General features: G+C 48.1%; 1 protein-coding gene across 1 annotated transcript in view; it reads left to right on the top strand.

Moving 5' to 3' along the window:
- Positions 1 to 26,427, top strand: part of ZFC3H1 (zinc finger C3H1-type containing) — an 830,061-nt gene that overhangs the window by 227,517 nt on the left and 576,117 nt on the right. The window contains exons 17-18 of the mRNA XM_078673923.1: positions 7,070 to 7,201; positions 17,782 to 17,903. Of these exons, the coding sequence (XP_078530049.1) occupies positions 7,070 to 7,201; positions 17,782 to 17,903 (254 nt within the window). The remainder of the gene's footprint in view (positions 1 to 7,069; positions 7,202 to 17,781; positions 17,904 to 26,427) is intronic.

The raw sequence follows: 26,427 nt of genomic DNA, 5'->3' as shown, positions 1-26,427 counted from the left end.
GCTGAGGCAAGAGACCCCAAACCTGGAGCTACCAGGAGGGTGGTGGTGCCACCGAAGTGCAGGGAAATCCTCCTAACTTTAGCTCATGACATTCACCTAGCTGGGCATCTGTGGCAGACTATGACTTGGGAAAGGCTAGTTAGTAATTTCTACTGGTCCCAGATGAACCAAAAGGTGAAGGAGCTTGTGAGCTCCTGTGTTACCTGTCAGGCCAGTGGCAAGACAGGTGGAAAGCCAAAGGCCCCCCTGATACCACTACCAGTGGTGGGGGTACCTTTTGAAAGGGTAGGTGTGGACATTGTGGGCCCACTGGAACCTCCCACAGCCTCGGGGAACAAATTAATTCTAGTTAGTAGTGGATCATGCTACTAGGTACCCTGAGGCAATTCCCCTTAGGGTGACTACAGCTCCTGCAGTTGCTAAGGCCCTCCTGGGTGTCTTCACCAGGGTAGGGTTTCCTAAGGAGGTGGTTTCAGACAGGGGTTCCAACTTCATGTCTGCTTACCTGAAACACATGTGGAAGGTGTGGGGTCCAGTATAAGTACACTACCCCCTACCACCCACAAAGCAATGGGCTTGTTGAGAGGTTCAACAAGACATTGAAAGGTATGATTATGGGACTCCCTGAAAAACTCAAAAGGAGATGGGATGGCGTGTTGCCATGCCTGCTTTTCGCCTTTAGGGAAGTGCCTCAGAAGGGAATAGGGTTTTCACCCTTTGAGCTTCTGTTTGGCCACCCTGTAAGGGGACTCATTTGTCTTGTGAAAGAGGGTTGGGAGAGACCTCTCCAAGAGCCCAAACAGGACATTGTGGACTATGTGCTTGGCCTAAGGTCCAGAATGGCTGAGTACATAGATAAGTCATCCAAAAATCTTGAGGCCAGCCAGGAGCTGCAGAAGCACTGGTATGACCAAAAAGCTGCCATTGTTGAATTTCAACCTTGACAACAGGTGTGGGTTTTGGAGCCAGTGGCACCAAGGGCTCTCCAAGACAGATGAAGTGGCCCTTACCCTATCCTGGAGAAAAAGAGTGAGGTCACCTACTTAGTGGACCTGGGCACCAGCAGGACACCCAAAAGGGTTATCCATGTGAACCGCCACAAACTCTACAATTACAGGGCTGACCTTACCATGCTGATGGTGACTGATGAGGGACAGGAAGCAGAGAGTGAGCCTCTCCATGACCACCTCTCTTCCAGCCCAAAACATGGGTCAGTGGATGGAGTAGTCTTTTCAGGCACCCTCACTCCCCAACAGCAGGCTGACTGCAAGCAAGTCTTGTAACAGTTTGCTAGCCTCTTTTCCTTGACCCCTGGTCTGACCAGCAGGTGTACCCATGATGTGGACACTGGTGACAGTAACCCTGTCAAAAACAAAATCTATCGACAATCAGACCAAGTCAAGGAAAGCATCAAAGCCTAAGTCAGAAAGATGCTGGATCTAGGGGTGATTTGAACCTTCTGAGAGCCCCTGGGCTAGCCCAGTGGTTCTGGTCCCCAAACCGCATCAACAGGGTGGAAAGAGAGATGAGGTTCTGTGTGGACTATAGAGGGCTCAACTCTGTCACAACGATAGATGCTCACCCCATTCCAAGGGCAGATGAGTTGATAGACAAACTAGGGACAGCCAAATTCCTAAGCACCTCTGACCTAACTGCAGGGTACTGCCAAATTGGCATGGCCCCAAGAGTCTGAGAACACAGCATTCTCCACCCCTGATGGGCACTATCAGTTTACTCTAATACCTTTTGGGTTAAAGAATGCCCCTGCCACCTTCCAGAGGTTAGTGAACCGAGTCCTGACTGGTTGGAATCCTTTAGTGCAGCCTATCTTGATATTGCTGTCTTTAGCTCCACCTGGCAGGATCACCTGATCCACCTTGGGAAGGTTCTACAAGCCCTGCAATCTGCAGGACTGACTATCAAGGCATTCAAATGCTAGATAGGGCAGGGCACAGTGGTGTACTTGGGCCACCTTGTTGGTGGAGGCCAGGTCCAACCCTTACAGCCCAAGATCCAGAGCATTCTGGACTGGGCAGCTCCAACCACCCAGACCCAAGTCAGGGCATTCCTTGGCTTGACTGGGTACTACAGAAAGTTTGTGAAGGGATATGGGACCATTGTGACCCCCCCTCACAGACCTCACATCAATAAAATGCCCAAGAAAGTGAACAGGACTGTTAGCTGCCAAAAGGCTTTTGACACCCTGAAAGAAGCAATGTGCTCCGCACCCATTCTAAAACCACCAGACTACTCCAAGCAGTTTATAGTGCAGACTGATGCCTCAGAGCTGGGGATAGGAGTGGTCCTCTTCCAGGTCAATGAGGAAGGCCAAGACCAACCTGTTGCTTTTATAAGCAGGAGGCTACTCCCCAGAGAGCAGCGTTGGAGTGCCATTGAGAGGGAGGCCTTTGCTGTGGTTTGGTCCCTGAAGAAGTTGAGGCCCTACCGGTTTGGAACTCACTTCCTGGTACAAACTGACCACAGCCCTCTCAGGTGGCTAATGCAGATGAAAGGGGAAAATCCAAAACTACAGAGATGGTCCTTCTCCCTACAGGGAATGGACTTTAAAGTGGAACACCGACCAGGGACTGCCCATGCCAATGCAGATGGACTATCCAGGTTTTTCCACTTAGACAATGAAGACTCCCTAGGGCAAGGTTAGTCTCATCACCTTTCGTTTGGGGGGGGCGTTGTTGTGAGAAAGTGCCATCTTTCTTGCATTGGTATGCCCCCACTTTTTTCTGAACTGCTGATGTGCTTGGGCAGTGTTCCCTGGGTTCCTGCCATCCAGGTACCCAGGGCCTGTGTTCCTTCCCTAAAAACTAAGCTGAAACAAAAGACCCAATTGGCATCTTTGGCCACCTGTCAGCCCCTAGAAAATAGTACCCTAGGTGACCAGAGACGACACCTGAGGGCTGCAGCACTTATTGTGCCACCCTCAGAGGCCCTGTACCCTGGCACCCCCACACTAAGGTAAGACACGTCCCCGTCCTCCACACGGCTAGTATATCTATCATTACCCTCGGCTTCTCATATTCATGCCTATAACCTTCATTCACAGATTTTGTGCCTCATGGACTACGTACTTCGGACGCACCCATTCTTAATCTTCCCGTTTACCGGCATACACTGCCCACCGGGAATCATCTCTACTATACGGACATGGTCCGCCTCACCACGCTTCGCAGCCGGGTTAGAAGTATCACCGGACTTGCGGTAAGCTTCACCCTTGCCCTTTCCTCACACCCCGCGTGTTGACACCAATCATGCCCTTTCCACGCGCTCCGTTTACTTATACAGTTCCTTTTCTCCCCAACAATGCCAACACTCTACCGTAGAATTTCGACAGGTACTCTTTAATTTATACCGTTTTTCAGCGACATGCAGTATTTCACCTAAAGCCTTCTTTCCACTTGTGCGCGTCACTGCCTATACTTCCTCCAGATTTCTTTCCATGACTGTTTTCCGCATTCCAATCTTCTTCGCTACCCACCTTTTTATCCTCTTGAATACCTGAAACTTTTCGTGCCATGTCTCGTACTTAGCAATGACTCCTGTGTTCATTACGGTTATAAATGCTATTATTTGGTCTTGACACACGATTTAATTTAAACTTGCCACTGTTTTTGAAGTGTGACTCTGACCAGTATACCAATGTTAACATGCTGTCTCTATTTACTTACGACCATGCATGCTTCTTTAATTTGTTCTTGGCACACGTTGTGATTCAAACTTGGAGCCCTTTGTACTGTGACCCAGAGGCATGTTAGAACTCCGCTGCGATTATTTTACAAGATTTTCGTTTTTTCTGGCTAATAACTAAACAGCTTTGAATAACCATTTTGTAGCTAATGACGCGTTATAGATGTTACTACCTTTTCTTTTTAGCGTTCTATTAGAACCTGCCCTTCGTGTATGCCTACATTTTGTCTTCTCTTAGAAACGACTGCAAATAACTGCTATATACTGTTTTGACGATGCGTATATTATTCTCATTATTCTATTAATTTTATTGTCATCCCACCATGTCCCTACACAACATTTGGACTGTTTCTATCCATGCAAAATCACTTTACAATGTTTTTCACAACATAGGGTTTCCACTATTAGATAGGTGTGTTTAATTTTCACCGTCCCTTGATTTCCGCTTTCACTTCCAATTACTCTGTAATTACATTCATTTATCTGTTTATCTTATGATTTTCATACCTTATGTCCTTCCCAGCCCTGAGGAGTCATACCCTTCACACAGTGTGACAAAACACGTGTCGGCTATTTGTATTTTCGTATGTACTGATCAAGATTGAACTATAAATTGACGGTTCAAGCATCACTGGATCTCGACCTCATTTACTTGAACTTTGTCTGACTTATCTGGTTCTGACACAAAGAACCAAACATTTTGAAACGTGTGCACGGGACTTGTACATAATTGTTTGGTATGGGATATGTCCCTTACCAATACAGGGGCTGTTTTCTGTCTGGGTTTGTTCCCCTGACCTGTCTGCACCGTTGTACTTTAGCAATCGCTAGTCTAACTTATAATCGCACCTGCTAGATCGCCATTTCTTCCTGTCCTTTACCCTCACCCCAGTAGGCTTCTTCTCCTGTTGTAGCCTGGTACTGTGAGCAGGAGGTCAGCCAGATGACCCTTGGTGTCTCTTGCATCGGCAGGGCTCATAAGTTTTACTTCTCCAGGAGCCTGTTACAGCAGGGACAGTCCTTTCCTTTGCTGGCCAAAAGGTGCAGTCTGTCGCTGCAGCCTCTCTTCTCCGGTTCCTTGGTGCAGCAGGGCAGTTCTCCTTTGATCCTCATCTCCAGTCCACAAGATCTGGGGGCCAGGGGTGCACTTTTTATGCCCAGAAAGTGCTCTAAGGGAAGATAATTTACTAGCCAATGGGCTATTAAATTCCCTCCTGCCTGTTTTCAACTTCCTGTAAAGTGATGTAGCTGGTTATCCCAGAGTGCTCGATTCTGCCCACTCCCTAGATGTCAAGACCGTGGTCTTGGTATGTGGCACTTGGTAGCCTGCCATAAAGGTGTGATTACCAGGAGGGCTGTGCACCCCTGAAAAAGTGGGTTGACTATGGTTGTTCCCCCCTCTAACCCTAGTGCCAGCCTGTCCACCTTACCAATAGAACAGCCCCTTTCCCAAGTGTTTGCCATTTTCCCTTCAAATGTGGCTTCTCCTTTGAAGCTCACCTTTTGGGCCATCCCAAATGTGGCTTCCTGCCAGGCAGAGGTAACAGGTCTTCCCCCACATAGAATTCTATTGAGTGCCTTCTTGGGAGTAGTTTACAAGTCTCCCCACGAGGGCAATAAGCTGTCTCTGGGACAGACCATGAAGGGCACGGGAGACTTTGAGCAACAAAGTGCAAACTTTTAAAAGTTGGACACAACAAGTTAAGTTAATTTCGACTTGGACATAAAGTCGGGCTTATTGTAGCGAGTTGTTTGATACCTTGGAGTATCAACTTTGTTTGCTCTATTCAGGAGTTAACACCGCTGAGTAGTCCGTGTGTAACCCTGTACTCGCCATCTGGGCTACCAGTCCCTTTCACAGTAAAAGCGTAACGTTTGTTTTTGTACTGCTAAAACACAAAAACTTACATGTTCTTCCTTTAAATGTGATGCACAATGCCTTAGGGCTTGCTAGGCTTGTTATGGGGTGACTTAGATATTTAAAGGGAGGTCGTGGGCTTTGCAATGGTTTTAAATTTGAACAATGCTCCTCCAAGCTGCAATGGCAGGCTTGGAGATCTTTTTTCTTTGCAACCCCCATGGTGGCACAACCAGTGCTGCAGTCCCTGAAGTGGGACCAATGGAAGGCTTGGTTCCAAAGCGAACTGGATGGGACCTCTAGTATTTTGTATACAAAAAAAGTATCCACTAGCTCCAAATTCTTAGTTACTCAACTACCGAGTCAATGTACTGAATTTACAAGCTCGTCTGATTTATTCCACTTTTCTTTATACTTTTGTTCAGAAAAGTTAAGTTCATTCAAATCATGTCATTGTCAAGGATTGTCAAGGATGACAAAAAATAACAATTTGAGTTACATATACATTTCACAATTATAAAAGTGTATGACAAAGTCCACACTTATTTACATTTGTGCATCAAACATCAACATATACTTTAAATTGCCAAAATCTTGCACCGTTGATTGAACACTGGATAGCTCAAGATAGGCACCAGTCCTTGACTGAAAAGAGTAATAGCACTTGCGTGGAGTAAAGAACCAAACTCTATAAACACTACATGTGTTCCCCACAGCTCTGGGGCCTCTAATTTAAAGTGCTGTCAACAAGGGAGGGAAATTAATTGAAAACTTCCTCCCTGAGCACTTAGAGGATGTCTGGATACTGGTCAAAGCCAATTTGACATTGTTCTCTGCATCTTGTGTGGTTAAGCCTAGAAAGCAGCCTGCATATTATACGATGCTCTGTCACTTCTGCAGTGAAATCACATCTGTGCAGAGCTGTACAATACCACCTACGGGCGCATTGGGGTACTGGTTAAGATTTTCCAGATCCAGTCTGACACAAGGGAAAAATTCGTAAGATGAGGTGTCTGTCATTAGATAAAACTACCTGAAAGAGTATTACCGAAGGTAATCAACATGTTTGTTAGTCACTCTGGGTTTCCATCCTGATACCTTGCTGTATTCAAAGAGGTATGTTGATGTATGAAAAATATGGTGCGCCTATTTTTCAATTAAGTAATTTTTCTGATCTATTTTGTAACAGTAAGAGACTGCAGTTATGAAATGCAGGTAGAACAGTCAGTGGTTATTGTGGTTGAAAGTATGAACGTTTTTTTCAGTTGCAGCCATCCCAGATATATTGAAGTATGTCACTTAACAGTGTTGCATTGGTACCATATTGTTTCGTAACCCTCGTTATCTCTCTGACGTTCCCACTTATGTTTCATTGTTCTGGCATGTTGTCTACTCCTATTTCAGCGAGGATTGTACAGATAAATGAAAATATCAACTTGTTTTCATTGCTGCCAAGGTTTACCTGCCAAAGTCTATGCACTGAAATTTCCTCACTTTTTTCTTCTCAAGGTTTAGTCCCTATTTCCGTACAAAGGAGAGACTGTATCTCAGTTCAGTGTCCTACAGTAATATGATTGAACCAAAAAAGTGTTTTTGCCGTTTTGATTTAACCGGAACATGCAATGATGATGATTGCCAGTGGTGAGTACATTTCAATGCATTATACTTGTATATAGTAATTACAAATTGTCCTAAGTGAAATTATTGCAGTGTTGCACTTTTTCTAATAGTTCTTATGGTGAGAGTACGTGGGTACAGTTATTGGTACATTTTTGAATGCTATCAAGACTATCCGAAAGCGCAAGGTGTCTGATTGCAGAAGACCTATTCTGGGCTTATCAAGAACTTGCAGAGGCATACATCCCCCCATTGTTTACCATTGGATGGCTTCATTGTCACTAATTTCCTTGATTTCTATTCGCTGGCTGCTCACTTTTAGGAAATTTGTTTTTGGTTAAGCATGTCGTCCGAATGCATGTGTGATCCACCTGTCTCACTCGGATGGTCATCTCCTCTCTCAAAGTCCCTCCACGCTCTGTTTCTTCTTTTCTCATGGCTGCTCACTCTTAACAGCTTTCTCTTTTCTCAACACCCCCCCCCCCTTGTGCTCTGTTGCTGTCTTCCTCGTGTTTCTTCTATGTTCCCTGTGTTGCTATCTTCTTGTTCTTCTCCCAGACTGTGTTGCTCTCCTTCATGCCCACTCACTGTTCCCCCAACCTACTCCCCAACCCTCTTTTGCCCAGCTCACCTCCGTCGTGTTGATGCATCCACATACTCACAGAATGACGGTACCACAAACAGCGGTTGCATCATCTTCCTTTCTTATTTGTCAATAATGAAAATACGACCTGCTAAAAGCATTTATTTTTCCCAGTGCTATAGCCTTTGCCAATTCTTCTTAAAGCAGGTTGCTTATTGGAGAGCTCAAAAGTGTGGTTGGCCTGGATATTTGTTAAACAGCCACTTTATTTTAGGTAAATAAGGAGTATGGATATTTACTTCTAATACATTGAAACAAGTGAGAACAGCGGTCACTAATGGTGTTTGTTATTTTGTGCCTTGTGAAAACTGAATTAAATCTGTTTCTTTGAAGGTTGATCTTTACCAATAACCTGACACATTTTTTAATAAAAAAAACAAAATGGTATGTTGCTTTGTTGGCTCACTAGTGACGAACTCAACAAGCACTTAATCGTTCAGGTATATGTAGAGCAAAAAATGAAATAATGAAAATCAAATAGTCACTAAATTAATGTGTTCAGCAGCATGAATCTTTTCTGGATTAACATTCTGTACATCATAATTGGGTGAGGAATTCATGTTTTTTTTTTTTTGGCGTGGGATTGCCATTGACCGCCATTTGGTGGTATGCCCAGCCCCCTCACAAATTAGATGTGTGCCCTGGAAATTCCCATGTGTGGTCGCCATTTTAAAAAAAATTTCAGCCATTGGGTCTGGATGCCAAACTGAGATCTGATGGAATTGTAGAAAATTTGACTAATCATCAAAATCAAACCACAAGGACACTAACCGGTTGCCAATGAAAAATCATGACTGGTACAAGAATGCGTGGTCTGAGAATGCACAGAGCAGGAGGCGTGAGGGCAAATGGGGAGAATACCTTATCTAGATTCTACCACAAATACCACCACAAATTGAGCAGAATGATCCACACAAAATATGCAGTCTCTGGCTTCCAAGGGAGCACTGTGCCGAGAAGTGTGGTCTTCGAGAGTTCCAATCAAAACCTCTGAAGTTGATAGAAAAGTAATGCTGGACACATTACTCAATGATGGAGGCAAAAAAGAAAACACCCTCACTCAAAAATCTGGGACTACCCAGCGACGAAGAAGAAACCCAAGAAATCTTGCTGGATCAGATGCTGAAGAAAGGGTGATTGACATAGAGAGACTAGAGGCCAAAAGGAAATTGTTGGTAAAAGCGCTGCCTAGGAAGCAACACAAGGTTACCACGCAGCTGAAGGGTTCAGACTCGCACTACTCCTGATAAAAAAAAAGTAAGCGGATGGAGATGGTGAGAAACATTGGCCATTCAATGGAGAATCGCCAACTTCACTGCACTCCTCAATTGCTGTTGTCACCAGCAGTGGGTGGAAATAACAATGCAGCACCTTCTTTAGCAGTACAAAAAGGCAAAAGCAGGAGGAAGAAACATTGCCAACACCTGCCTCAAGTTAGCCCGTGAACCAACAGATGCAGGCAGCCTACAATATGTGCTTGAACAACCTTGCAAAGTCAACCTTGGGTATAAGCCTTTCTGCATTAACGTTCCTTAACAGTTGACACTCTATTTGGGGTGGTAGTGAATGAGGCTTTACAGCAAATAAAGGAGAATGAAACAGCAAGGCAGTCGGTAGTCTTCAGTTTATAGGAGCTTTTAAAAGTGAAGGATCACCAGGCAGAGGAGTAGAGGAAGTTTCTAGTACAGAACCCCCACAACCAGCATTTAACTAGACATCAACTGCACAAAGTACACCATCACAATGGCAATACTGTTCATGTCCGTCCTTTTGTGGGAGAGGTAAAGGTTGAGGACAAGCCCCAAAGGCCTGGCGGCCTGTAGCCATGTGACTTGTCTTATTCATCCCTAGCTCATAACATCCGTAGGGGGCAGGATAAGGGGATTGCGCCACAAGAGTTAAATCTTCTCTAACGCATCGAAGCTCAATATAACCGAGAATGGGAATTGCATTGTGCTGTTCAAAAAGCCTACCAACCGTTCTAAATTTAAAACCCAAGTGTACGTGTCTCCCATTGGCGTCTCTGCTTTCATGGTTAGCCCTACTTTTTGCTGGTGTCCGTATTTTTTTTTCTAGTCTGACTGGAATCCTGCAATCAAGACCCCAGTCACTGTGCTTCCTCCCTAAATTGACTGTGGTAAGTACTTCTGTACCTCCACAATTGGGTACTACAATTGGCTACTGGTGTACTCCTTTAAGTCACTAGTATATGGTACTTAGGTACCCAGGGCATAGGTACACCAGTGGTCTCAAATGGGCTGCCTCATGTATTGTGCCACCCATGAGAGACCACTTAATCTGTTACTACAGGCCTGCCATTGCAGCCTGTGTAAGCTGGTGCTAGCACTGCTTACGACAGATATGTCTCCTTATATCTGAGGTCACTACACTTAAAACCTATAAGTCACCACTAAGGCAGGCCTTTCAATCCTGATGGCAGGGTGCTGGGTTTTAAGTGTGTGGGTGACCCTGCATGAGCAGGATACACCTTCAAACCCTGGAGTGGATTTTCCAGGCTCTAAGTATGGCCAGCCACTGGTTGCGGTGTATTTTCCAGAATGTATAAAAAACGAGGCAGGGCTATCATTTTAAAAAGTGCTGCCTTCCCGAGCAAGGTCAGCGGTAGCGTTTCTTAGTGACGCATGTCTCTTTTGAGATGATCTAGTGGTGGCTGCCGGTTCTTATTATGGAATTCTCCTGAGTCAGTTGTAATGTAGACCCCTAGGTATTTGAACGTATGTTCCGCTGTTTAAAAGCGGGCAATTGTCAGGAAGATGCGGTGGCGGGCCGCGCAGCACGTACATGATGGGCTTGGACCAATTTAGGGTGTACCCGGATGCTTGACCATAAACCATGCAGATATCTAGAAGACTGATTATGGAGTGCCTAGGGGAGGCCAGATATAACAGGATATCGTCGGCGTAAAGGGAGATTCGATCTTCCCAAGTATCCGTCCATTTAAGGCCTTTTATCATTGGATCCCGCCGCCAGTGGTTCTAATACCAACGCGAACAGTAGCGGCGATTAAAGGGCAGCCTTGAAGCGTGCCTCTCGCCAAAGGAAAGTCATCCGAGATGTGGCCATTAGCGGCAACATGCGCCATTGGTTTGGTGTAAAGCAGCTGAACCCACGAGCAGAAATTTGGACCGAATCCTAAATGGCGTAATGTTGCAAAAAGAAATGGCCAATGGATCATGTCAAATGCCATATGTGCATCCAGTGAGAGCACCACTGCTGGTTCCTGCACGTACACTGAGCGCGCCAGCACCCCATGCAGCCTCCTTAGGTTGAGCGCTGTTTCTGCCAGGCATAAAGCCTGACTGGTCCGGATGTATGAGTTTTATCAGGTGAGGCGTGAGCCGGAGTGCCAGCAGTTTTGCTAGGATTTTAGCCTCTGCATTTATTAGGGAAATAGGTTGAATGGAGGCTCAGTTATCCGCGGGTTTCCCAGGTTTTAAAATAGCCACTATGGTGGCCGTGCGTTGTTCAGGTGGGAGCTCTCCCTCCTCCAGGCTTTCAGTGAACATATTTAACAGGTGGGGCGTAACGGAGTCAGCCATCTTCTTATAAAATTCGATTGGTATGCCATGTGGTCCTACCGCCTTGCCTGACTGCAGTGCCTCAATGGCTGCTTGTACCTCCTCCGCCTTGAGGTCGGTCTCTAATTCCTGCGCATCTTCAGAGGTCAATTTGGACATGTCTAGGTCTTTTATAGAAGTCAGCACCTCATCTACTGCTATGTCGGAGTCTGAGGAGTATACTGTCTGGAAGTGTCGTGCCAGTGTTTGTACTATTGCGCGCGGGTCTGTTGGTCGCTCCCCCCCCAGTGTTGAGCTGCGCTATCCATCTGTCACTCTGTTCCCGTTTATCTAGCCACGCAAATAACTTCCCTGCAGCCGATGTCGTATATTTTGTGTTGCGTGTGCGCCAGCTGCTGTCTAGTCAGTTCCGTCAGGTGTTTTTGTGGCGTCGCTGCGCGAGGTGCAGATCATGTGTGGTTTTGGGGGTTGGGTCTCTCGCATGTTGTGCCTCTGCACTGGTCAATGCAGACTCTAGAGTCTGCAATTCTAGCTGTCCCTCCCGCTTGTGGGCCGTGATGGAAGCTATAGCCTGTCCCCTTATAACTGTCTTAAACGCTTCCCAGAGAGTGATGGAGGAAGAGATAGATCCCACATTATCCTGAAAGTAGTGTCTCGTCACTTTTTGGAGTTCCCTTTTGATCTAGCCAATCTGAAGATAACCAGGGCGTATCGGATACACCCGGCGTCGCTTCTGTGGTGAGTGGTGTATCTGAGCAGCAGTGGGGAATGATCAGAGATGCCCTGTGGTCTAATTTCTATATTGGCCACCCGTTGAAGGCTACCCATCGAACCCAGGAAGTAATCTATCCTTGTGAGGCTATTATGGGCACTGGAATGATATGTGAATTGACAGTCTACGGGGTGATGCCTCCTCCATATATCTCAGTCCCAGTGCCTCCATGAAACTCACAAGATGTGATGTGCCGGTTTTACCTGTCCTAAGAGGGAATCTATACACATTTGCTTGTGACTGTGTTGAAATCTCCACCAAGAAGCATGTTCCCCCACCGGTAGTCCAATCAAGAACGCGTTTGGATCCTGGAAGGCCACCGCGTGCAGCTCCCGGGGAATGTAAACCGAAACTATATTGAAGGGCCTCCTCTCCCACTGGGCGTGTATGGCAGCGAATCTCCCCGATCCTTCAGACTTAACCGCTTTTATTATCAGGGGAAACTGCTTCTTCACTAATATGCCCACCCCCCTGGAGCTAGACGTGAATTAAAAATGTACCACCATTCTATATCCCCACCTGCCCATTGCTTTGGCGGACGTGCCTGTGAGAAGTGTCTCATGTAGTAGTATCACTGCTGGGCCTTCTTTCTTAATACTTTGTAGTACTAGGCCACGCTTGATTTTGTCACCCAGCCCGCGCGCATTCCATGTGAGTAATGAGGGATAGTATCGTGGTGTTGGAACCTCCCACTGTCATTTTGTGCGGTGTCCCCCATTGCTATGGCTAACCAACCTATTAATGCAAGTGACTAGCTGTAGAGTTGAGCGCAAGTCTGTCCATGAGCGTGTTCGTGCTGCGTAACCAGCTCCATACTGAACATCAACATATATATTAAACACAAAAAACTTTTCAAAAAGTCCCCACCCCCCTAGCCCCTTCCCTGCCTTGCGGACCCAGAACTGCCCACCACACCAACTCAGCAGAGCGCTTTAAACCCAATCCCTGGAACTTTACTTGCATGAACCGGGGTGGGAAGTCCGAGGAGTACCTTCAATCACCATGTCCCAGAGTCCTAAGTTATCAGCATTTCCATTAGTCAAAAAATCAAAGTGGAGTCGCCTCGGTCAGCATGCCGAAGTGTGCCACAAAACGACTAACAGTGGACATTCTCCGATCAGGGAGGTGGTGGTTCTTAGAAGAGCTCATTCTCCTGCCTCCTGCGATTGTTCGTCGTCTCCTCCTTGTTCAACTGTCTCTGAATCATCTGTTCGCACCAGGCGTCTTCGTCCCCTCTGCATTCTTCCGGGCTTTCCAGCTGATCGCCACTGTTCCAGCCAGTCACTAGCTTCCTCCGGCGTGTCAAAAAAACAGGTTTTTCCATCAGGGACCACTCTGCGCTTTGCCAGGAAGAGCATGGAGTATGGTATTTCACGGGTTCTCATTGCCTTCTTAACCTAAAAAAAAATTCTGCGCCATGCCGAGACAGTCGCCGTATAGTCAGGGAAAAATTAGATTACTTTTTTTGGTACTCAGATGGGCGGCGCCACCCTGGCCGTTTAGAGAATGGCGTCCCTATCACGAAAATTGAAGATGCGGGCCAGCACTGGACCAGGAGGGGCCCCAGGCCTCAGCCTGCCACCCGGCACTATGCGCTCGTTCCACGCGAAAAGGTCGAGAGTCCCTTAGGCTGCATACGTGTTTTTATGAGGTCTTCAATGTAAAGGTCCATAGCGGGGCCGCCTTCCGACTCCGGAAGCCCCGTAATACGAATATTATTGCGACGTGGGCGCCCTTCCTGGTCGTCCAGTTTCGCCGCCATATGCTTGTTCTCCTCCACCTTCTTAATCAAGAGCTTGGAGTCTTTGGAGAGGGCGGTCGTCACCTGTTCCACCTCTGCTAACCTAGCAGACATTTTCTGGAAGTCCAGTCTTAGGAACGTAACATCAGTTCAGATGGAACCCACCGTACTTTGTACTTTATGGAGGGCCTCCATGATATCTTCTTGTGTCACCTTGGGGCCACTTTCGTCTTCTCTGTTTTTCAGTCTGGCTCTTGTGTTCTGGTAACGGAGGGAAGGCTTTAGTGTATGCCAATTTGTCCAGCTTCCCTTGCTGGTTCACGCGAGACCCCCTGCCGCTCATTGTCTATTATGTAATATTTCCTGGTCACCTGAGCAAGATACACAATGGGTGCTTTGGGGGCCCCCAACCGACAGCACCGGGGGATCTCACGCCCAACGCTGCGAGCAGTGAACCGTGCGGTTCAGCGTTCGTATCCACACCCTCGCCTCCACCGGGGGTTGGGGGAAGCAAGGGAATCACAGGATCAGTGCAGCAATACTTTTGGTCCGAATACACCTTTTTCCAGGCGGATCTACTCCAATAATGGGCTCTCAGCCGAGCTGCCACCTGTTGCCAATCGACATCCACCAGGCTTCCAAACGTTAGTTACACAGCCTTGGGGCTAGTCCAATAGTCCCTTGGGTGTATTACCGATCGCAGTGGTGCTAACTTCCTTGCTCCCTACTGCAGCCGGGCAGCGTCTACTATCAACTCCACCGGGTCCTCGATAAAAAGAAAGGGGGGGGGGGCTCCTTTGTCCTGCCCAGGGTAATGAGTTCATTACTGCACAGCACTAGAGAAACAGTTCGATGTGTGTGCTTGTCCCTGTGGTGTTTAGCACTGCTTTAGTCTTTGCTGCCTTATCTAGTTGACTGTATCACGGCGGCCCTCACGTGCAGGCAGCCTGGTATTTCTAGCCAACACGGGAGTCATTCCACAGTGTTCCATGAAGAGGGGGGTCCATACACCAGCTCCGTCCCAAAATTCGCAGGCTTTACCTCTGGCACTACCGCAGGAAGACCATTGGCTCATGCACTCCTACCGTTAGCACGCCGGCCCGTCTAGCGCTTCTATAGAGGTTTTTCCGCTGATCAGCTGGCCGCATACAGTCCCCGGCTGCCGCTGCACAGGTAGGACGCTGTTTGTTTCCTCCTACTGCTCCAAGTCGTGTTGCAGTGGCTTTCGTTGTGCGGGAAGTCCGCCTGCCACTGGTCGTGGCCCCCGGTGCTTCGGGGGGGGGGGGACTATAATCTTCGACCCGCCCCAGCCCCAAGTCGGCCGGCACCACCTTCGGCACAATGTCGTTTGCCCACCGGCTCTTGGCGCCGCAATCTGGCTCTCGCAGCCAGGCTCCAGGTTACTTCACAGGTAATGTCCTCAATGTAGTCCCCGGCTACTGCAAGCCGGGTAGGCCACAGTCCGTTTCCTTTTGCAGCTCAGCCCACCGCCATCAGATTTTCACCGGCGCTGGGTTGCTACGTTCTGCTTAGACTCCTCCACCTTAGTGTAGGTTCTGGATACAGTTTTAAGTACGGATTAATTAACAGATTGCTGGGGAGACGATCTCACCCTCTGAGCCCCTTTAGGCTGCGGCCATCTTGTTTGGCTGCTTGCCACGCCCCCCTAAAAATATTTTTGATACAAAAACAATTGGTCTGATGTCGTCTTTAAATATGCGAATTCATTTGCGGAGTGTGTACAACAAATGCTAAACACTGTCCTCTGATACGGTCTTACTGCTCAACCACACTACCACAAATAGAGCGAGGTGCTATCTAACTTTACCTCTGCCTACCTTTGGGGTTCCACAGCACACTATACCTTACTTTGGAATAGTATACACAGAGCCTGCTTCCTACAGCCACTATCTTGCTTCCTGGCCAAGCCATGCCGACTCGAAATCAACTTTAATCTTTTACATAGATTACACCAGGGACCATTAGCTGGATGATCATCTTTTTGTGGTTGTGGTCTCTGTGATGGAAGGGAAGGCTGTACTGAAGAGGTCTCTGTTGAGGTAGGTAGTTATATGCATTAAGATCTGCTATGCACTGGACAAATAAAGTCCTCTGGATAGTACTGAGAGCCCATTCCACCAGGGCTAAGATTTCTACCATGGTGTTGGTACGTGGAGTGTTTGTCCTTGATATTTTCCAGGTTGTGATGTTGAAATCTGTGCCTATGTTCATGAAGCACTACTTCCATGGCAGTAGGATCGTACAAGAAGGAAATTTTGCCTGTCTGTTCCTGCAAGACTTTCTGGTCCGAATCAACTCCACAGACCCTCCACTAAAGGAATCGGCATTTAGAACTGTCATTTAGAGGAAAGTTACTTATGGTAACGCTTTTTCTGGTGGATACTAACTGCATATTCCCCTCAACGTCAAATAAGATTCCAAGGTTGTAATTTGCACACCTATACTTAAGGTTGTCACATTCCATGTCTAAGGGCACTGACAGTTGAGAACCACGTACATGCCCGTACCACAATTTTCGTTGTAAAGGCATATGCGTGATCAAGGCAGTGCGAGTGGTGGGAGATGTTGGCAACTTGGAGGAACTCCCTCCAATACATTTCTGAGAATGAAAGGAAAAGAAAGGATCAGGACACTGCTTGGTGAGTAGGGCTGGGGGCTGGATTTTAGTGCTCAGGGCGGGGAGTTGGGTAGTTTGTAGGGCTGGTACGAAATCTTATTCAGGGCCGGGTTTTAGGGCTCAGGGTGAGGTGCTGGTGTGTAATCTTTACTATGCTCATTCCTTTACATCAAGTCATTGTAAAGGCATGCGTGGTAAAGACACGGTCATGGCAAAGACTGCATTGCTAAGGCATGAGATATAATCGCATGCAAGGTTCCATCATGCATCCCTAAATGTCCAGCAAGTAACTCACATAAGCGTGGCTCTAAAATGCAGCTGCGCTTCATTTCCAGAGTGATAAGAAGCCCGCGTAGAAGCCTTGCTGAAATTGTTTCAGATCCAGTCTGAATAAAGCAATCCACAAAAATGAGCGTAAGTTTTGTCCCTCACCTGCAGCATAGACTCTTTACCATCCTCTTTATTGGCTGAATTTTGTTCCATTATTCTCGTTTAGGGAATATCACTTAACCTTTTGATTTAGCGCTCCATGAGTGCATGTGTTTATCGGTGCACTCTCTCGCCTGCTCCCCCCAAATGCTCTCCATGCTCCATTTATCTTGTGTGATTCTATCCCTTTCCAGGTGTTGCTATTACCTGAGAGTGCTACTTGGGTGCTTCTCCCCTGTGATCCACGCTCCCGACTTTCCATCATGTGCTTTTCCAACCACGTTAACTCTCCCACCCCTGTGCTGCTGTCATCATAGAGCGCTTCTTATCACCTCTTCCACTACTTGATCTTCCTTGGCAGCCCTCGGCTACCTTGTTGCTAACTACACTTTTTAGAAATGCCACAGACTTGCATGCATTGGTTCCTCACTTGAAGTTTTTTATAGTTTAGCTCTTCTGAGCAAAGCAGTCTTAATTCTTTTTTTTGTTTACTTATGCAAGTGGTGTTCACCATCTTTGATTGGTAAATAAAAACAAAGAAAATGGTCTTTCATTCCGCTGGTGAGCCACATGCAGTTTTATGCATCCACAAGGCAGCAGAATGACTTGATCAGTTGCTTTAGTGTGCTAAGTTTCTTAACTGATGTTGCTCAGCTTCAATAAAAAGCAATTTCTATCCCTCCCACTGATGCTGTACAGCACCCTGAGAACCATTGGTAAAGCTGATCGGCCTTTGAGGTGAGACTGGTTACCTTTTCCAGTACTTTGCTTCTGTGGCTTTACATCTAATTTTTTATGGTAATTAATAGTTGCTCAGTCTTAACTTCTGCTTTTTGTTTTAGGCAGCACATGCGAGACTGTACCTTAAGTCGAAAAGCGTTATTTCAAGACATTCTTTCCTACAATTTAAGCTTGATTGGCTGCACCGAGGAAAGCACGGATGAGGAAATTAGCACTGCAGCAGGTCAGTTGTACATTTTGTTTGGTATAGTACTTTACTTTTGGGATCCGTATTCCATCAAATATAGAAATAAGCAAAAACATAAAACGTGGACAACATGTAAAAGGAGATGTGGTCTACTGATTGTTTTTCATTTTGGCACTTGACTGTACATGAGATTCCAGGTAAATCATGGTCTCCCTTGGTCTCATATTGTTGTCAATGTCTAACATAGAAAGAATTGCATAGTATGCTGTCTCCGCTAAGTTTTCTCATCTGTGAGGCTTGTTCTCTGTATCAGTTAATAGTGACAAGGAATTGTGCTTTTCAAATTGGACGGGTAGAGGAAAGTTGAGCTTTTATTAAAAACACGAAGGCTCAGATTATGCCAAGGCTCAGATTATGCTAAGGCTCTCATAGGAAATCCATCTAAAAGATATCCGAGACTTCCATACCTTCATTTTCCTGCTGCTGTTCGGACTATAATAAGGACGCGGACGCGAATGCAGGAGCTTGCGCACTAACGTCATACGCCGGCAAAACTTCACAAAAGCCTAGTCTCTGGGCTTGTGTTTCTTGGTCCCCGACCACTAGTCAGATTTTCAATGAGGGCACAACAATGGACGGACCTGCGGGCAGGAGCTGAGGGGAGCATACCTTAGGAGTGGGCGAAGGAGTGTGTAGGCGAGGCCTTAAGTTTTTGGTTATCTCCGAGCAGGCACAGAAGTGGACAGCCTTAGTCTGGTGCGGCTTGCTCCTCCAGGGAGTCCTTCATGCCGTGCTCCTCCTGGGAGTCCCCGCATGCCGCATTCCTCCTTCAGTTGCCCCATTCCCTTAATCTAAAACAGTCGCCCTTCTCGCCGCCCTTCTCGCCGCCCTTCTCGCCGCCCTTCTCGCCGCCCTTCTCGCCGCCCTTCTCGCCGCCCTTCTCGCCCCCCCTCTCGCCCCCCCTCTCGCCCCCCCCCCCCCCCCTGGAACTGTGCCTTTAAGGCAGCCTTGACCTCTAGCTTCCCATCATGCCTCAGGGGTGTCTAGTTTGGTCAGCTCTTTACGGCTCCTTTAGTCAGGACCCTGTAAATCACAGTTCTGATCTTTTGACTTTGTTGTCAATTCTCTACTTTACTGTGCTTTTCTACCTTTCACTCTGTCTTTTAGGAATTAGTGAGGTACAACCATCTTTTGGACAAAGTGATTGATTTTCTGTCATGGCATCTCTTTTTGACCTTTGCTCCTCCTGTGGCAAGAAGGCAAGGTCTGACACGCACTCTGTGTGTATTTTCTGCCTTCCTTACAATGTCAACAGGTCTCTGGGGAGTGAGAGTAAGAAGCTGTCAAGGAGAACTCTCAAGGAGAGGGAAAGGATTCAGCTCAATGGACTTTCTGAGAGAGGTAGGTCTCCTCTGACAGAAGAAAGAGGGCCAGATCAATGTTGAGAAGCAAAATCCCGATCTGTTCACCATCGGTGTCTAACTTACCAACGGCGAAGAAATGGATATCGTCAAAGCCATCATCACCAAGATCGAAGACGACTGTTTCGAAGTTGAGTCATCAGGTACCGCCCTTCGTTGGTGTCAACCCGGTGACTCAATGTTGAGGCGTAGGTCTCAGTCAGCGTTGGGTCAACGTTCGTTGAGGCACAAGTCTCAGTCGGTGTTTCCTCGTAGACGATCAATGTCGAGACGGGAATCTCCATCGCCGTCCTCCCAGCACTTGATGTCGAGACACAACTCTCCGTTGGTGTTATCCCAAAGGCGGTTGACGTCGAGACACAAGACTCCATCCGTGCTACCTCACGGGCGCTAGACATTGAGACAAGGGACTCTGTTGGCATCAACTCAAGGATGTTTGACGTACAGACGGACACCCCCTCTGTCGTCAACCAGGCGACAGTCGTCGTCTGGGAACAATTCTACTCCCAGGGAAAGGTCGATGCCGAAGATGCATCGCTCGACGTCAAGACATCGAGCTAGGTCCTACTCACGCCCAGTGATCATTTCTCCACCACCACAGACGTTGAGAGCAAAATCACCAGCACGGGTTCAGGACCCAGTGACTCCATTTTCAACGTCGACCCATCACACTGGTTCAAGACGCACTTCATCATCGTCTCCAAGGTCACTGGAGGTGATTATCTCGACCTCGAGCAGTTCAGCTTCTTGACCTGTACATACCGGTTAACTCTCTGAGGGTCCTGCACGAGAAGGGAGGCAGAAATCTCCATCTGTGCACCTCTCTCCTAGATGATCTCTTCATCACTCGGTACGATGACAGGATACATCTTCCAAAAGCAGCCAGAGCATAGATTCCATTGTGGATGTGAAACTGTTAGGGGTTCCATTCCATCAGACGCCTCCCTCTCAATCATTAATCACGGATGCTCCCCTCCATAGCTTGGGAGTACACATGGCGTCCCTCCAGAATCAAGGTCAATGGTCAACAAAAGAACAATTATATCACATCAACATGCTGGAACTAGGGCGGTGCATTTAGCCCTCAAGGCCTTCCTTACCTCGATTCAGACCAACTCCATTCTAGTACAGACGGACAATACGACCAGCATGTACTATCTGAACAAACAGGAAGGGACTCAGTCGAAATCTCTATCTCTGGAAGCCTAAGCTCTCTTTAGCATTGGCTCCTTGCGAGGAATCTGACTATAACAGCAACACACCTACCGGGGGAGCATAATTCACAAGCCGACGCTCTGTCATCACTTTGAGGACCAGCAGGACTGCGTTTTAAGTGACTAAGTTGTCTAAGACCCTTTCCGAGAATGGTTGCCCAAGCATCAACTTGTTCGCGGACGACACAAAAAAATGCGACTTCGCCTCCAGATTCCACCGACCAGGGTCGAGAGGGAATGCCCTTTTATTCAACTGGTCAGGAGGTTTTGTGTACTTCTTTCCTCACCTTCCTCTCATCCACAAGGTGGTAACCAAATTCTCCCACTCCGAGGCGAGGATGATTCTGATTCTTCCGGACTGGCCACTGCAGTGGTGGTACCCGGACCTTCTGCACCTGTCTGAATGTCCACACAAGAGGTTGCCGTGCAGACTGGACCTGCTGTCTCAAGATGAGTGGGAGCATTCATCACCCAAACCTTCCGTCACTCAAATTGGCAGCATGGCTCCTGTGGTCCTCCAATATGGTCATTTAGGACTCCCTCAGCACTGCATGACCATCTTGAAAGAAGCAAAAAGACCTTCCACTAGACACTTTTAAGCTTGTAAATGGAAGCATTTTTTACTTGTGGTGTGCAAAATTACCACCCTACCTACTTCCCTTAGCTAAGGCAGGTCTAAAAGTCTCTTCAATAAAAGTGCACCTGGCTGCCATAACGGCCTGCAGGCGCTCCCCGTTTCAGCCTTCTTTCTTTCAGATGCAGGTTATGAAAGATTTCTTACAAGGGTTAAAGCAGATCTACCCTCCCATTCAACCTTCTTTTCCTCCCTGGGAGCTGAATCTGGTTCTTTCTAAACTGATAGGTCTCCGATTTAAATCTATCCACAAAGCAACCCTCCAGCACCTAACTTGGAAGGCAGCCTTTTTGGTGGCGATTACTTCAGCTCGCAGAGTGAGCGAGATCCAGGTTCTCTGTTCGAAAGAACCACACAGTTTTTTTCATCTCAATAGACTTGTTTTGAGAACCCACCCCTCCTTCCGTCTGAATGTGGTCGGATTTCCATGTCAACCAAGCCATTTCGCTACCTACCTTTTTTCCTTATCCCTCTACTCCAGGTGAAAGGTCCCTTCACTCTTTAGACCTGAAAAGGGTTTTGAAATTCTATTTGGACAATTAGGAGAACTGATTAACTGTTTATGAACTACGGGTCAATCCGAACAGTTTTCCAGCCTCCAAGCGGTCCATCTACAGATGGATAGTGTCATGTATCAAACTGGCTTATCAGTTAGCACAAAAGCCACTTTGGTCTAGGCCCAAGTCTCATTCCACTAGAGGAAAAGTGGCTACAACGGCTTTCCTTAACAATGTACTGATTTCCGAACTCTGCAAAGCTGCCACTTGGAGATCTATACATATGTTTACTCAACACTATTGTCTTGACTCCAGTGTGCCCTGGGCTCCTGCCAACCAGGTGCCCAGGGCCTGTGTTCCTTATAAACTGTGTTGAAACTAAAACCCAATTGGCATCTCTGGCCACCTGTCAGCCCCTAGTAAATGGTACCCTAGGTACCCAGGGCATGGTGACCAGAGAAGACCCCTAAGGTCTGCAGCACTTATTATGCCACCCTTAGGGACCCTGTACCCTGGCACCCACACTTCCTTTGCAGGCTGAGTGCCTAGGTACAGAATTAAACAGTCTACATGGCACACATCCATGTGTGCCATGCCCACAAACCCACTGCCCTGGCATTCATCAGTCACCCCCTCTAGCTGGGTGCCCTATGCCAGTGGTGTGGGCACAGGTGCATGAGCCCTGTGCCCCTACAGTGCCCAGGGCCATTCATGGACACTAAGTGCAGTGATGCCATTAAGAGTATATGGTGCTGAGAGGTCGACATTATGAACACCATAATGGCTACACTGAAGACTGACACGTTTGGTATCAAACTTCTCAGCACATTAAATCCACACTGATGCCAGTGTGGGATTTAATGAGAAATGCACCACAGAGGGCATCTTAGAGATACCCCTTGAAACCTAACCACAATCCACGTCTGGACTGAGAGGCTGCCTAGGCTGCCACACAGCAGACATGTTGCTGGACCCCTGGGTGGAAAGCCCCCTGCTCTCCTGGGCCTGCAACAATGCTTATCCTGGGCGCGGTGCTAGGTCTCCTCCTCCAGGATGGGCAGCTTCAAAGGCCTGCCCCCTCTGTGAGCTTCTCCAGACCATTTGCTGTACCCAGCGCTGGCCCCCACCAGTCTTGACCCCCACCCTGGCGGGAAGACTGGCGGGAAAAACTACGTCTGGAAGGGTGGTGTGCCAGCCTGTGCCAACCCCCACCCCTCAGATGGGGGAGACTAGGTGAAGCACGACCCCGGGCTCCAGCCATCTTGAAGATGGGGAGCCCTGCCCAATCACAGCTAGGCTCCTGCCCCCCTCCCACAGGAGAGGAGCAGGCTAGACGGTGTACCCACCCCAGGACAGGGAGCTATTGGTCCCTGCCCATGCCCTACCTGTAACTCTCCTAAATTCAGTATTTAGGGACTCCCTGAACCTTCCTTTGATTCCGATACGAAAAGAAGAAAGATCAAGAAGAGGAAGACCCGCCGTGCAGTTGCTAACAGGACGACCGCAACTGACTTGGCCCCAGCCCTACCGGCCTGCTGATCCTGGAAGCTGCTCCTGCCCAAACCCAGGCGACTCCACAACCTTGGGACACCCAGAGGACCTGCCTGCCTTGACCCTGTTGAAGACTGGGACTCCCTTCAGCAGAGGCTTTGCTGCAACAACACCCCTGGCGCCAGCCAGGAAGCTCCGGACCAGCCCACTTTGCACCCGCCGAGCCCGTGCCCAAGTGATCCAAGACCACGAAGATGTCCCCCGGCGACTGGGACCCGAAGTCCACTGCCCAAATGTGAGAAGTTGACCTGATATATTATGCTCACTAGTTCTAGTGATCACCTTGTATCAGTCCAAACAACCCTTATGGTGATTGGTTGTAAGTCAACCTTATAGACCAGCTATCCTAATGGTAGCATGGACAAAGCAGTCTCAAAGCACACCTACCACCCCTGACTTCTCAGCTCCCACCCAAAACACTTTTATCCCAGTTCAGCACCAGGTAGCTACCACCACACACTCCACACACTCCACACACTCCACCACACACTCCTCAAACAAAGACACAGATCTCTCCCCCTCATACACCATTCGCACCCCCTTCCCCACTACCAACCCTCGGACCTCCACGCATACCATTAACACTCCTCACCCCTGACATCACAACCCCCACTCACAACACATCTGAACTAGTTCAGCACCAGAACGACACGCACAACGACAAATCCCTCCCTTTACCCCCCATTCTCAGTCCCCACTACTCGCTAACTATCTACGCAGAACACACCTCCTCTCTTAATCTAACTCCAATTAATGTAACCCCTGACATCACAGCTCCCACCCACAACACATCTAAACTAGTTCAGCACCAGAACGACACGCACAACGACATATCCCACCCTTTATCCCTCCCCATTCTCAGTCCCCACTACCCTCTAACTAACTACGCAGAACACACCTCCTCTCTTAATTTAACTCCCCCTCCCCACAACAGAACCATCTCCAATCCCATTTCCCCCCATTCCCAGCCCCCATTACCATACCTGCACTCCCACCACCACTAACATACACTCATCCTCTACCCTCCTCTCTCGCCTACCACCAATGCCCTCACTCATACCACCAACCTCCTCCCTACCTCATCCACACCCCTCCCGCCCAAACACTCTCTCCTCCCTAACACCATCCCGCACACTGACACAACGGAGCCCCGCACGGACACCAGCCCACTCCCCCATCTGCACGCTAATTCCCAGGTCAGTCATTCACCTCTGATTTCCACACCCACCGCCAACACCTACCCCACGTTGGACACGATTATGGCCACCCTCATCCAGGTCAAAGAAGACATACGCATCATCAAAGAACTACTCTCCACACACCCCATACACCCCTCACCCACCTCCACCTCCCCTCCCAACATGTCCCGCACCCCGCTGGTTGACTCCCTCACTCAACACTCCCCACACCGGACTACAATTCCTGTTTGCAATCGCAACAACCGCCCTCGTCGCCCCTGCAAGCCCTCCACCACCTCCACCTCCCCTCCCAACATGTCCCCCACCCTTCCGGTTGACTCACTCACTCAAAACTCCCCACACTGGACCTCAATCCCCGTGCGCAATCGCAACAACAACCCTTGCCGCCCCTGCAACCCTCTTTCGGACCTCGACACACTCACCCTCCTCCGCTCCTACGACCCAGCCCCCCAAAATCACACATCCACCACACACCTCACCATTCCCACGATACACTCAAATCACCACACATCCACCACACACCCCACCATGCCCACGATACACTCAAATCATCACATATCCACCACACACCTCACCATTCCCACGATACACTCAAATCCCCTTAGACCCCCCACACTAAACAGCAGAATCTCCATCCCTAATAACCTTAGGAAAGTCCCTCTCTCTCTAGAACCCTCTGCCACCCTCAACACACCCCGTCTCAAATGCACTCTCCTCAACTGCAGATCGGCCTCGAAACATTCCGCCGTCATCGCTGATCTCATCTTAACACTGGACCTTGACCTAATCATCTTGACTGAAACCTGGCTAACTGAATCTTCATCACCTATAATGGATATTCTGGTTCCTCCCAGCTACCACATCATTAGACTTGACAGGTCCGGCAAAATAGGTGGTGGAATCGCATGCATCTACAGGAACAACCTCTCTGTTCTGAGAGTCAACTCCACCTCCCTACCATCCCCTACATCCTGTGAATACATCTGCCTCGACATTATCAGTGAGGGCAAACCGATATGCTCTCTTCACGGCATTTACCACCCACCCAGGGACAACCTCACCTTTTCCCAACAAATCATGGACATGGTCTCAACCAATTCCGGACGGCAGCTCACCCAAATATACCTTGGCGACTTCAACCTCCACTGGAACGATCACAACGACGCAGTGGTAAATAGTCTAAAAAATGTCCTCAATGCCCTTGACCTCACCCAAATATGCAATAGCCCGACCCACGAGTAAGGTTCTATCCTCGACCTTATCTCCAAAGAGGACTCTATACAACTTGAGTCCATCCAACCCTGTGACTGGTCGGATCATCATATTGTCACATTCTTCATCAATGAAAAAGTTAAATTTAACCCGGTTCAATCCTCCAAGCCCAAAGTCTGGAAAAGAGACCTGAAAAAACTCAACCCAAGCTCTCTGCCTCCTAACAGCTGCAATCTCCTACTTCCACCTACCGGCGCTACGGACGTCCAATCCTTGACTGACCACTATCTCAACGCTATGACCTCAATAATTAATGAGGCTGCACCTATGCAGCTAAAAAGAGTCTCCACTAAAATCTCCAACCCATGGTACGATGGGAGTCTCAATGAGGACAGACGAGACATGCGAATGGCAGAGCGCACCTGGAGATCAGCTCCCTCTGCACTGCACCTAAAAACTCTGAAGAAAAAGAGAAACGCCTATTTCAGGAAAATAAAACGCTCAAAATCAGATTTCTTCAGCCTCCAGCTCGACCAAGCAAAAAACCGTCCGAGAAAACTGTTTGAGCTAATCAGAACACAATCCAAGGAACAACCCCAACCACTCAGCACTGTGCGCGAACCGCCCTCATGTGAAGACTTCTCCGCTTTCTTTATCCAAAAAACTGACAACATAAAGAGCGATCTCTTCATTGACGCAAGCCTCTACTCCAAACACCACAGCATAGCACCCACTGAACGAAAAAACAATGCTACATGGTCATCCTTTGGCACCTACTCTGAAGAAGAAATTGGCAAACTACTCAGCACCCTGAAACCATCCAATCACCTCA

This window comes from Lissotriton helveticus, chromosome 1_1 (genome assembly GCF_964261635.1).
Source record: "Lissotriton helveticus chromosome 1_1, aLisHel1.1, whole genome shotgun sequence".
Taxonomy (NCBI): Eukaryota; Metazoa; Chordata; class Amphibia; order Caudata; family Salamandridae; genus Lissotriton; species Lissotriton helveticus.
This window is presented reverse-complemented; position numbering and strand designations above follow the sequence as displayed.